Below are 12791 nucleotides of genomic sequence, written 5' to 3'. Positions count from 1 at the left end.
GTTTTCTTTTTGTTTTTTTTTTACACACAGAGGGTTTATTTCTCTCAAATCTCATTTATAAAATGTTTTTAATTCGTGTTAGTGAGCATTTCTCCTTTGCCAAGATCATCCCTCCACCTGACAGGTGTGACATATCCATTGATTATTGCACAGGTGTGCTGTGGGCTGGTCACAATAAAAGGACACTCTGAATTGGCTATGAAAAGGCTATGATGGCCAGAGTTTTATTTTGAAACTAGAATAACCACCTCATGGTTGTTTGCCTCCACCACTCAGACTAGCTTCAGGTTACATCAGTTTGTCTAGATATCAAGATAAAATATCAAGTAGTAGTTCTATGAAGGTGTGTCATGTCCACGAGAAGGAGATGGACCAGCGCTGAGACCTAAAAAAAACATTTATTAGGCACTAAACTGTGGGTTTCACATGACTTGGGCTACAGATGTGCATTTTTGGGTGGGTGGGTCAGAAAACTATGAATCCATAGTTTGGTACTTTATTTATTTATTTTATTTTGAAAAAAAAAAGACATTTATTAGGCATTGAATTATGGATTTCTACCATTCCTGCAGCATCTGGATATGTCACATCTGTCAGGTGGATGGATGATCTTAGCAAAGAAGAAGTACTGATTCACACGGATTTAGACACGTGTGAACAAAATGTAAGAGACGTAAACCCTCTGTTAGCCTTGAGCTGAACAAATAAACTCAGGTCCAGTGCATATACAGTATGTATTACTGTCTACTGTCACTGGCTGATGTTGAGAAAAAAAAGCAAGGATGAGACACACTGGAAAAAAAACAACTTCCACTGCAGCTGACTGCAGTGGTATCGGGGAGGGGGACAAACACCAAGGACTCCACTCCTCCTTGTGCCCCAACACAACACCACCCACACACCCACAGCTAAGAGCTCACTGGTGCAGCTCGCCATCTCCTGTCTGGTTTGCTGGAGCTTTTAGTTTCATTTTTGATGTGATATGCTGAGTGTCTGTCAGTTTTTCTGACAGCACTGAGATGTCCAGGTGTCTCTGTGGTAGAACATAATAGAACAGAGCTAAAGAGTTAAAAGAGATTTGAACATAGCCCACTCAGTTGTGACATTGACCTTTAACCCTGTAATCTGACCAGTTCATCTGCATACTGGAACTGGCCACTGTTTTCATACTCCAGCATATCCAGCGCGACCTCACAACTCTCCTTGACAACACGTTCTGTGTCTCCACGGTAACGCTGCAGCACAGCCAGGCAGTCATCTTTGCCGATGGAGCCGAGAGCCTCTGCTGCCTCGTGCCGGACCATGGGGTTCTCACCGGAGCGCTCCAGAGCTGTGCGCAGGGCTGGGACTGCTGCCGGGTGCTGCATCTGACCCAGGACATACCCGATCTCATGACGGAACAGAGCGCTAGAGCACTGCAGGCCTGGGAACAGATGTCACAAGACAGGGTCATGCATGGGTCCAACAAGCCAAACACTACTCTTATCATTACAGAGGTCCTTCACTGAGACACAGAAAGCAGGCTGCATGTAGGACATGTAGGATTTCTGTAGTCCATCATCATCCCACTGCATTCAAAATCCAGCTCCCAGCAGGCTGTCAGAGTACACTCAGGTCAGTCCTCAGGAACCAGGCATTATACACTAAATGTGAATCAATTACCAGGCTACTCATGGGAAATATAAACATCATCTCCATAAACGATATAAACTATGACAAGACTCCTAACTGGGACAGTGTGTTACTGTGCATGTACATGGATGCACAGATTAAAATGGCCAAAGACGGCTACAAGGCAGCTAAAGCAGAGAGTAACTTCAGTTTATATGTGGCCAGTGTTTGCTCATTAATTTGGAATCATGTGACAAAACATTCATTCACCAGCCCTGTGTTCAATCTGTAACACGTCAGTGCATAAACCCAGTCACAGACTGACCCATACTGGGCTTTTGAAGCTGATACCGATGTTGATATTGGATCTGATAACAACATGTGAATCCCTTAGATTTTACTGATCAGGACATTTTACAGTGTAAAAATGATCTTGTCAGTGCTCTCTGGTGGACAAACAACACCCCAAACTGTCATGTTGACTCTTTCTAAATCAGAATCAGAATCAGTTTTATTGCCAAGTATGTTTTCACATACAAGGAATTTTTTCTGGTGATTGGTGCAATTGAGGATCAGGGGGATCAGCAACAGTGGGGCTCTCTAGCCTTGTTGATAAGGCTAATAGCAGATGGGAAGAAGCTATTTTTGTGGCGAGAGGTTTTGGTCCTGAAGGACCGCAGCCTCCTGCCAGAGGGGAGTGTCACAAAGAGTTTGTGTCCAGGGTGGGAGGAGTCAGCTACAATCTTCCTTGCACGCCTCCTTGAGGTGTACAGGTCCTGGAGGGATGGAAGATTGCAGCCAATCACCTTCTCCACAGAGTGGATGATACGCTGCAGTCTGTTATTGTCCCTCTCCGTGGCAGCAGCGTACCAGATGGTGATGGAGGAGGTGAGGATGGACTCAATGATGGAGGTGTAGAAGTTCACCATCATAGTCCTTGGCAGGTTGAACTTCTTCAACTGCCTCAGGAAATACATCCTCTGCTGAGCTTTTTTGATGAGGGAGCTGATGTTTAGCTCCCATTTGAGATCCTGTGTGATGGTGGTTCCCAAGAAGCGGAAATGCTCCACGGTAGCCACGGGGGAGTCGCACAGGGTGATGGGGGTGGGTGGGGCTGGGCTCTTCCTGAAGTCCACTATCATTTCCACTGTCTTCAGAGCGTTTAGCTCTAGGTGGTTCTGCCTGCACCAGGTCACCAGACGGTCAGTCTCCCACCTGTAGGCAGACTCATCGCCATCAGAGATGAGTCCAATGAGAGTGGTGTTGTCTGCAAACTTCAGGAGCTTGACAGACTGATGGCTGGAGGTGCAGGTGTTGGTGTACAGGGAGAAGAGCAGAGGAGAAAGAACGCAGCCTTGCGGGGATCCAGTGCTGATGGTCTGGGAGCCAGACACATGCTTTCCTAGCTTCACGTGCTGCCTCCTGTCAGACAGGAAGTCGGTGATCCACCTGCAGGTGGAGTCAGGCACGCTCAGCTGGGAGAGCTTGTCCTGCAGCAGAGCCGGGATGATGGTGTTGAAGGCAGAGCTGAAGTCCACAAACAGGATCCTGGCATAGGTCCCTGAGGAGTCCAGGTGCTGGAGGATGAAGTGGAGAGCCATGTTGACGGCGTCATCTACAGACCTGTTGGCTCTGTAAGCGAACTGCAGGGGGTCCAGGAGTGGGTCAGTGATGGATTTGAGATGGGACAGGACAAGGCGCTCAAATGATTTCATGACCACAGAGGTCAGGGCAATGGGTCTATAGTCATTTAGTCCTGTGGGCCTTGGTTTTTTGGGGACAGGGATGATGGTGGAGGATTTGAAGCAGGCTGGCACGTGGCAGGTCTCCAGTGAGGTGTTGAAGATGTCCGTGAACACTGGAGACAGCTGATCAGCACAGTGCTTCAGGGATGATGGAGAGACAGAGTCAGGACCGGCTGCTTTGCGGGGGTTCTGCTTCTTAAAAAGCCTGTTGACATCTCTCTCCAGGATAGAGAGAGACGTTCCTTTGGTAGGGGAGGAGGGGGGTTCTGATGTGGCTCTGATGTGGAGGTTAGTGTCAGGCTTGTCCCACTGTCTTTCAAAGCAGCAGTAGAACTCATTCAGATCGTTGGCCAGGTGGAAGTCATTAATGGAGTGAGGGGGTTTAGGTTTGTAGTTTGTGATCTTTCTGAGCCCTTTCCAGACAGAAGCAGAGTCGTTGGCTGAGAACTGGAGCTGAAGTTTCTCAGAGTACAGTCGTTTAGCTTCTCTCACCGCCTTGCTAAACCTGTACTTGGACTCTTTAAACTTGTCCCTGTCCCCACTCCTGAAAGCTTCCTCCTTTTGCCTCCTGAGCTGACTGGTTTGTCATTGTTATAACTCACAATGACAAACCCTGGTTCACAGCTAAGCTCAGTCAGCTCAGGCGGCAAAAGGAGGAAGCTTTCAGGAGTGGGGCAAATGATGGCAAACCTGTCTGTTGTTCTTTAACAGCTGCCACATACACCTCTAGGATATATGACGACCCGTGCCTAACCTGCTAAGTACTCATAGTGGACAAGTTACTGTGTTTTTCTATGTGTCCTCGAAGGTAACTGAATCAGCGGCATGGCCGCAGCAGCCAGTCAGATTCAGATGTGGACTCTGTCGTCCCAGAGGATAAAGCATTGATCTTTCTCTTTGTTTATAGAAGTTCTCAGGTGTGAAGTTACAGTTGTGCCTGCAGTGATGCACAGATAACAGAGTAAACCACAGCGTTGTATCCTACCATCTCCCAGCGCCAGCACAGCCTCCTCGTTGCCCAGGTTACGCAGGGCAAACATGGCACGGTAGCGTTCAAAGAGCGGGAGACCCTCATTCAACAGGCTGGAGCGCAGCTCTGACACACTCTTGCTCACTGCTGGAGGGGCCGGGTCCACAGAGCAGTAGGGGTTCTTGTCTGTACTTCCATCCTCCAGCTGTTTGTTTCCTGCCGTCTGCAGCCACTCCAACCGACGAACAGCCAGCTGACACGTTTCTGCAACCTGCAGGGAGGGAGGTTTTATGACGCATACACAATTTTGTTTGCACATTTGAGATGTGAGTCTTTGTTAGCACAGGGACGTAAGACTGAGGAGAATTCATAACACAACCCAACAGGAGGGAGACACACAAACTGTGTTTGTTGAGGAATGTGTGTGATACTTTAGGCTATAAAACACTGAAGTGTTTTTATATCAAAGTTGTTATTTCAGGGGAAATTTTGAAACCATCCACCATCGTAGGGATCATTATAATTATTATCATCATCATCATCAGGGTTTATACACACTGGCCAGAGGATGTCCAAGTCTTTTCCATGACTTGACACATTTCTTTCCCTAACCCTAATGAAAAAAATCAGTTGTGGTTTTAAGAAATAGAAAAAGTAAATTGGAAATTGAAGTAAAACTTAAAAAACTACAATTGAAACTGATAGTGTTACATTTAATCTTACACTGAAACACTCAAATTTATATTTAATGTTGAAATTGACCAAACAAATCAAGCAGCCATGAAAGCACCTTGAGGTACTTGTACATTGGTTTAATCCTGCAGCTGTGGGAATCGACTATTGGAGGGAAGAGACGTCTCAGGTCGCTCCAGCTCAGCTGACAGACTTTACCCTGGGACGGTTTTTACAAAAATACAACTTAGATGCAATATAACGTACCTTTAGAATTAATAACAGAGGTAATAACTGACGTCATTTCCAGTTGAAATGATCCTGTTAACCGTTTTACAGATGTTTAACTGAGGTTTACTGGTAAAATTCTTTTTGGGGAAAAGTGAAAATGTTAAATGTAAAAAGGAGGAAAGGGAGAAAAATAATAAACAACATTGAGCTTTTCTCTTTTCCAATTTGAGCATCTTTTTTTAAAGCTTTTCTTCTTTCAGTTTCAGACTTTTAAATTCCACTTTTACATTTTAAAATTTCACAGCAGTCATTTCAATAGTTTAGATACTTATCCTGAGTGATAAGCTGATACTGTATTTGTTACTTTGTTTTTTTATTTTAATTCTGGTTAAAAGGCAAAAACAGTCTGATCTGTGAATCCACAGATGGACGGCGACTTGTAATGCAGCCTCTGCTTTGATGTGAAGAGGACGAGTTCACCTGTTAGGTGAACTAAAGATTCAAAGGAGGAGTCCCCAGGTGAGAGGCCAGTATCTGCCTCAGCCATGTTTTTATTTCCTTTTGAACAAAGTGAACCAAACACTGAAGCAACACAAGTTTAGCTGATTTTATCTCCACAAAAAATATATGCCCCAGTCTTCCTTTGCATATTTACTTTTGCATTGAGAAGAGAATCTGATCCAGTTGTTGTCGATGTTCAGTGGCCTGACACCACAGCCTCAGTATTTACTGTGTTGTGTTCCTACCTCAATGACAGGATCCTGGCTGTACTCCTTCAGTAGGTCCAGGACCACAGGGTCACCAATTGCTCCCAGAGCCTCTCCTACAGACAAACAGACAGAGACAGCTCTTAAGTTAATACATGTGTGTTACCTCCTGATGTGCTGTTACATGTTAAACATACACACATGTTTAGATGTCTGTTAACAAAGGCTGATGAGTATGTGTATGGGGGTTCGAGTCAGCTCACCACCAGCACACATAATAAAAGTGCACACACACACATGTACTTTTAACACATGCGTTTTAGTCTGTGTGTTAATTTGTGGACTGTTCACTCCCCTGCACATGTGGTGTCTCAGTTCAGAGCGGCTGCCCTCCACCACTCTCCTGTACATGACTCAAGTTTCACTTTCAAACTCACATTTTAATTAGATTTCCACACAGTCACACAGAGAAAGTAGAATTTGTGTCTTGGTCACAGCCATAGCCAGCGCTGTCAGCTGGACACCAGAGCTCAGAGCACCAGAGCAGATGAGTCACATGACTCTACTTTCATCACAGTTAGTTTTGTGGTTCAGACATTTTCAGACAAGACTTGATATGTAATGTTTACAGCCTGCCACACTGCAGCACCTGCATCGCTCCACGGCTTCTGAGGGAGTTAGAAATTAATTTTTTTTTTTTTAATAGAGTTGCTTTGGAGATGTCTCGACACTCTGAAGTTTGTCCACTTGCCACTCCTCTTCATCCACAGTGCTGCCTTCCATTCACAGATTCACTTCACTCACTTTTTGCTTAGTTCATGTGGAGTATTTGTTTGAACAGCACTGTTGTTTATTTATGAGGTGATATATGGAAGTGTTTTGATTTCAAAGTTCAGTTGCTGCCCTTCTCATCCCACCAGGCCGACTAACTCCACCGTCCTGGACTGCAGCTGGGGACAAGGACTGATGTCTCCAGCTGCAGTCAGTGGGCTAGCTGTTTAACAGTTAACATGGTCTGGTTAGCAGCAACTGGACTTCTAAAATTAAATATCTTAATATAGAAACTTTGAATGACCTGTATGATTCATCTGAAAAGTAGATCATATGTCAAAGTAAGATCGTCAGATCATTCACCCATAGTTTAAAGCATCACAACCACCTGATACACACACATACATGTGATGATGTAAAAAGATGGAGGCAAACAAATGTAGCAGGAACACTGAACAAAGCATGAGCATGTACATGCATGTATAGTTTTAACACACGCAATGTACCAAACATATGAGAGTTTAGTAATGAGTGGACACGTTCCACCCCCTCAAAAATGTATGTGCGTGCGTGCATGCGTGCGTATGTACCTGCTTCGTGCCGAACCATCGGCTCTTGCTGTGTGTCTTTGAGAACAGCAGTCAAAGTGGGTATGGCCTGTCTGTCCTGCATCTGTCCCAGGCAGTAGGCCAGCTCATGCTTCAGCAGGGCAGACTCATCACTGAAGGCCTTACTGATCCACTCTATAGCTTCAGCACCTGACACACAGGTCACAGCTTCAGTCAGGTTACAAGTTACAAATACCTCTCAGATCACATTTACTGTTCTTCATTTACAAGACCTTTTGTTTAAGTTTGGGAGTGACTTTGATTTTGCTCTGAATAATAAAAGATATCATAAAATTTCATAGCATGAGAATTTAGAAACTACAGATTAGTGTGATTATTGTAACCAGCTTGTTTTTGTAGACTGAACCATATTCTAGAAACACATGATCATCCTCTCATATTAACTAGTGTCAGTCCTGTGTTAAACCCAGGTCAGGAGCAGCTGTACCGTAGGTTAACAGCTGATGAGAACTGGTTTGCCAATATTTAGATCACTGTCTAAACAAACTGGGCATCTGGTTGAGTCTATTTGTTGTTTACATGCATCCTTATTTTCCAACCTCTGATGAATGTGTAGACGTGTTGTGAACATGTTTTACCTCCCAGGTTCTTCAGGGTGAATAAGGCTCTGAAGCGCCGGGTCAGGTTCAGTCCTGGGTCCACAAGAACCCGTCCTATTGCTGCCACCTGCTCCACACTGGCCATGCTGCTACACTGGAGGACAGACAGGTGTATTAAGTTCATAACATAAAATAAACTGAGATAATTGACATTGACTGGTTAATATTTGAAGGTTTGATCCTTTGAGTCACCAAAATATATCAAACCTCTTCTAAGAGAATATTTGCTGCTTTTATCATCACTTTTCATTTTGCCTGTGATTTTCTTTGAAAATCGGTTTCAGACCTGACACTACTATAAAATTAATAAGGATAGTTTCATATTTCAGTATAATCACAATCATTTTTTCGTAATCAAACTAATGCTATTAAAGTTAGACATTAGCGATCAAACTTTCAATATCGAACTTTATTTGACTTCACTGACAGAGACTATCGACAACGAAGTGTTTCCTTTAACTTCAGCCTGTTCAGCTCCAGCCACGTTTCACTCTCCGGGGCTTCGTTACGGTACCGGCTGTGTTATGAAAGCCTGACCGGCTGAAGCTAACTGTTAGCTTCCTCGGCTTCAGCTAACTCCAGTCATACATTCCTCACAATTATACAACACGGGACTCACCGCGACTACCGACACACTTCGGCGAAGAGAGCAGAAGTTGGCGGTAGCGGCCTTCACAGGCTGCGGGCACCGTTCAGCACGGCAGTGGCGTGGGTCTGGCCGCCAGCTGCAGCCGCCACACGAGTCTCTCTGCAGACTCCACTTCCGCTGGGAGAGCGGCGCGGCCTCTCTTCTTCTTCGGTGTTTATTGGCGGTTGGCAGACCAGCTTGTAGGTGCATTACCGCCACCGGCTGGACTGGAGTGTGGATCAGGAGCTTATGCAAAAAAAACTTCTCTACTCTTTTGGCTAAACCAGTTTCGTTTATAAACCTAATAATATCACCATATATCTTGTTTGCTGATACAGACCTGGCAGTGAGAAGTCACAATGTTTTGCTCTCATTAGTGACTGAAAAAGGTGATTCCTCCTAATATTGTATTCCCTACCAAAAATCAGTACATGTTCCACTGTTTCTGGTTGGTTGCAGTGTGTGCACTTCCCAGTTGGGTGCTTATCTATTTTCTGTAATGTATCGTTGAGTCCTGTATGACCTATGATCAGATCAGTGATAATATTTTCTTCCCTTCTTTTCCTGCATGCCACCCTTCCACCAGTGTCTTTGTATATTATACAAATGCCTTCCAGTTCCACTGTTATCCCATTAATCCTGCCAGACTGATGCATATGTCCTAATGAATGTTTTAGCTCCAGCTTTGCATAGTGGGACCTGTAGGTCTATTTGCTTGACTCTTGGGTGTTTACTTAGCCAGAATGTCCACATCTTCATTCAAATGAAACATGTAGATATACTCTTCATTTCCATTCTGTACATTATAAGAACAATTTCATTGATAATATCCATTCTAAATGATCTGCTTGGTCTTATGCTTGTAAGTGCTGAATAGCTATCAGATGCAATCACAATGTTATTTATCTTGTTTTCCTCTACCCACTGCAGGGCCAACAATATTGCCAATAATTCTGTTGTATAAGCACATGATCAGTCACCCTTTTCTTGATATGGGAGGACGTTTCTTCCTCTTTATTGTTTTTATGGCAGCTGGCATCCATGATGTTACATTACTGACACCATCAGTTTTATTCTTCCCCAGTGTCTATTCATTTTAAGCCCTTTTCTAGTCCAGCATAGTCGTGCTTCTTTTTAATGTTTAAGGCTTTTAATTAATGGCCCAGATGTTGATCATCACTGGGAGGAAGACATACATAAAGTGGCTAAATGCAGTGTAAATATGTAACACTTGTTTTAAGTATTAGTTAGTAATAATGACTTTGTACTTAACTAGAATAACTCTATTGTTATTTACTTATTGTTATATACTTGTTATTTACAGATCAGTAAATGTGGCTTACAGTGGACAGCTGCATTCAGTGTGGATGAACAAGCCATGATATCCTGTTGATGGTGGCAATGACATTTGCATTTGCAGTGCCTGGGCACTTATCAGCCAGTAGATGGTGCGGTTTTCTTACATGCCAGTGACAAATGAGTCACAAAAAGTGGCCTGTAGGCAATCTGACATACAGGGGGGGCAGCATACAGAAAATTAATAACTGTGGGCATGAACCCACACTCATAGGCTATCCTGCAGAGACTGGGGGTAAAATATACACTTTATCATTAAAATATCAATAAATATTATTTTTGTTTTCTGCGTTTCTGTGTGCCACCTTTTAGATTGCATACTAGCTGCTTGGGCCCTTCAATGTGAATTTTTTCCTTCTCTGCACCCATGGCTCCACCTCCTGTATGTCCAGAGCCACAATATACTATATGCCTGTGGGACACTTTCTATGACTCCTGTGTAACTTGTAGGGCAGAGAGCAGTGCAGATAACAACGCCCTCCACGGAGCCCAGTCCGTGCCCGACCACCGACCTGCTGCCAATCAAAGATGCATGCCTGTGAGACATTTCCTGACATGAAACTCAGTCTGTGAGCCATCCCAAATATATGTTACTGGGGCAGGGAGAACCCAAGAGAGATTACACCTAGCGATATGACTGATTCTTGATGTAAAAATATGAGCAAATCTTTAAATGCCAGTAGCGATTGTAGGCTGAAAGACTCTGATTAATCTAAGATCAAGAATTCTGCTCATTTTGCACAAACAGTACAAGTGTTCATTGTAGGCACATTACTGGTCAAAAGTTTTAGAGCACCTTCAGTTTTCAAACTGTGATTTAAATGTAATGTCTTATTGTTCCTGAAATTAAAGCACAGAACAAAATACACGATTGGAAAATAAAAATATATAAAAACAAGGAATTGTGGAATCTTCTTGTTGAGCTATTCCCTGATGTCTTGTTTCTGCCGTACAGCACCGGCAAATCACTGATTTTCAAAGTGACACTGATTACTTTTAGTGTTTCTATCAGTTTTAATCCCCCAGTCCGTTTGCTGTGGAGGGGAAGACATCTCTGCAGATAATTCGGCTGCCAGGTAAAAACCTCCTGAACGACTGACACTGAAGGAAGCCAGGCCGGGAGAATCTTACGGCAGTGGAGGTGAAGACAACAACTCCCATGATCCCACGCTGTCTTTTGTTATTATTTTGATTGAGAGTCCCCTAGTGGCAAAAGTGACATATTTGCGTTTAAATACAGATGGTGGATGCATGAGTTTAATGCAAAGATTTACACCTGGTTTTCAAAGCAAGATTAATGTCACACGTATGTAATTCACATTGATAAGCTAAGACCACCCAAAAGAAAATTTGGATGACAACACTTGTTGCTCAAATGTCTGTAGTTAAATACAGACAGGGGGTGCATTATTCAGCAGAGCTGATTTTGGAGCTGCTGAGATTTGCATCCCCTGGTTTTTAAGCCAAGACGAATGTTATATGCATGTAATTCATGTTAAGGAGCTAAAGAAAAAAAATCCAAAATATAATGTCAATGACACTACTCAATGCTGAAGAGTCTGTAGTTAAATACAGATAGGGGTGCATTATTCGGCAGGGCTGATTTAAGAGTTGCATCTCCTGATTTTCAAGTCAAGATGAATGTCATATGTTATATGTATTCACGTGGATTGGCTAAGAAAACCAAAAATAACCAAATATAATGTGGACGACATTACATGATGCTCAAGTGTCTCTCTGATCAGCCCTATCTAACCTGCTCTATCTAACCTGTCTATCTAACCCACTCTATCTAACCTGTCTATCTAACCTGTCTATACCTGTCTCTCTGATCAGCCCTATCTAACCTGCTCTATCTAACCTGTCTATCTAACCCACTCTATCTAACCTGCTCTATCTAACCTGCTCTCTCTAACCTGTCTATACCTGTCTCTCTGATCAGCCCTATCTAACCTGCTCTATCTAACCTGTCTATCTAACCCACTCTATCTAACCTGTCTATCTAACCCGCTCTATCTAACCTGTCTATACCTGTCTCTCTGATCAGCCCTATCTAACCTGTCTATCTAACCCGCTCTATCTAACCTGTCTATACCTGTCTCTCTGATCAGCCCTATCTAACCTGTCTATACCTGTCTATCTAACCCACTCTATCTAACCTGTCTATACCTGTCTCTCTGATCAGCCCTATCTAACCTGTCTATCTAACCCGCTCTATCTAACCTGCTCTATCTAACCTGTCTATCTAACCTGTCTAGCTAACCCGCTCTATCTAACCCGCTCTATCTAACCCATCTATCCTAACAACCCTATCTAATCTGTCACCCCTCTATCTAAAGCGGCTGATCTGGCTGACTAGGCGGGTGTCCCCTTCGTCCTCCGCCGGTCCCCAAGGCCCTAGAGCCGGCGGAGGAGGACGAGGTAGCCCCCGGCGGACTTTCACCCATCCATCGGCCGGTAGCTGCGACCCACAGCTACAAATTCATTACCACGTTGACGTCCTACTTATATGATTTTGGTTCGTGTCGTCATCGTGATGGAACCACTCAGAGCCAATCAGCTGCAACAGTCCATTCTGAGCACCAATCACTGACTAGTCCTGGCAAACACTAATTTGCATACATTCTCATTATGTCGTCATGTCGACATTCTGGCCACAGGAGAACAACATTCTACCCATATACAGTAAGACCGCGGTCATAACAGGAGTATTGTGAACAGAAACCTATGTGGCGCCGATTATAACAAATCAATTACAATTTTATAGCTGAAATATTTTGAATTTAGCTCACTTCTCTCACATTTAGCTCCAGGGTAGGTTTCTATCTTTTTTTAAATCTATTTCAGAAACACTTTTTGTTATATTTCTTTA

At 43.7% G+C, this 12791-nt stretch overlaps 1 protein-coding gene and 1 long non-coding RNA gene across 5 annotated transcripts; both read right to left on the bottom strand.

Annotated features, from left to right (window-relative positions):
- On the bottom strand, positions 1–8717 carry dohh (deoxyhypusine hydroxylase/monooxygenase). 2 transcript variants are annotated; one of them, XM_071486737.1, is made up of 6 exons: positions 8555–8717; positions 7915–8029; positions 7298–7465; positions 5976–6052; positions 4342–4597; positions 1–1423 (listed from the first exon to the last, which is right to left on the bottom strand). In XM_071486737.1, the coding sequence occupies exons 2-6, from the start codon at positions 8018–8020 to the stop codon at positions 1113–1115; spliced, it is 918 nt and encodes a 305-aa protein (XP_071342838.1). In that variant the 5' UTR covers positions 8021–8029; positions 8555–8717; the 3' UTR covers positions 1–1112. The 2 variants fall into 2 exon arrangements, with proteins under 2 accessions (XP_071342838.1, XP_071342839.1); XM_071486738.1 differs by having other exon boundaries at positions 7915–8024; positions 8555–8696.
- Positions 8718–11717: 3000 nt separating this feature from the next.
- On the bottom strand, positions 11718–12163 carry LOC139626440 (uncharacterized). 3 transcript variants are annotated; one of them, XR_011692278.1, is made up of 4 exons: positions 12089–12157; positions 11991–12004; positions 11904–11940; positions 11718–11745 (listed from the first exon to the last, which is right to left on the bottom strand). It is a non-coding gene; the product is annotated as an uncharacterized lncRNA (long non-coding RNA). The 3 variants fall into 3 exon arrangements; XR_011692277.1 differs by lacking the exon at positions 11718–11745 and adding an exon at positions 11775–11796 and having other exon boundaries at positions 11978–12004; positions 12089–12163; XR_011692276.1 differs by lacking the exon at positions 11718–11745 and having other exon boundaries at positions 11826–11940; positions 11978–12004; positions 12089–12163.
- Positions 12164–12791: the final 628 nt, after the last annotated feature.

This window comes from Trachinotus anak, unplaced genomic scaffold, assembly GCF_046630095.1.
Source record: "Trachinotus anak isolate AG129_WGS33_773 ecotype Australia unplaced genomic scaffold, CSIRO_AGI_Tana_v1 ptg000010l, whole genome shotgun sequence".
Taxonomy (NCBI): Eukaryota; Metazoa; Chordata; class Actinopteri; order Carangiformes; family Carangidae; genus Trachinotus; species Trachinotus anak.
The sequence above is the reverse complement of the archived record's forward strand: the minus strand, read 5'-3'. Positions and strand labels throughout refer to the sequence as shown.

What these genes read in the sequence shown, in the direction of transcription:
- dohh (XM_071486737.1), bottom strand. Translation starts at nt 8,020, where the DNA reads ATGGCCAGTGTGGAGCAGGTGGCAGCAATAGGACGGGTTCTTGTGGAC. An exon ending in CACCCTGAAGAACCTGGGAG is followed by an intron (nt 7,466 to 7,914) that starts GTAAAACATGTT and finishes CCTGTGTGTCAG; the next exon opens with GTGCTGAAGCTATAGAGTGG. An exon ending in GCCAGGATCCTGTCATTGAG is followed by an intron (nt 4,598 to 5,975) that starts GTAGGAACACAA and finishes CCCTCCCTGCAG; the next exon opens with GTTGCAGAAACGTGTCAGCT.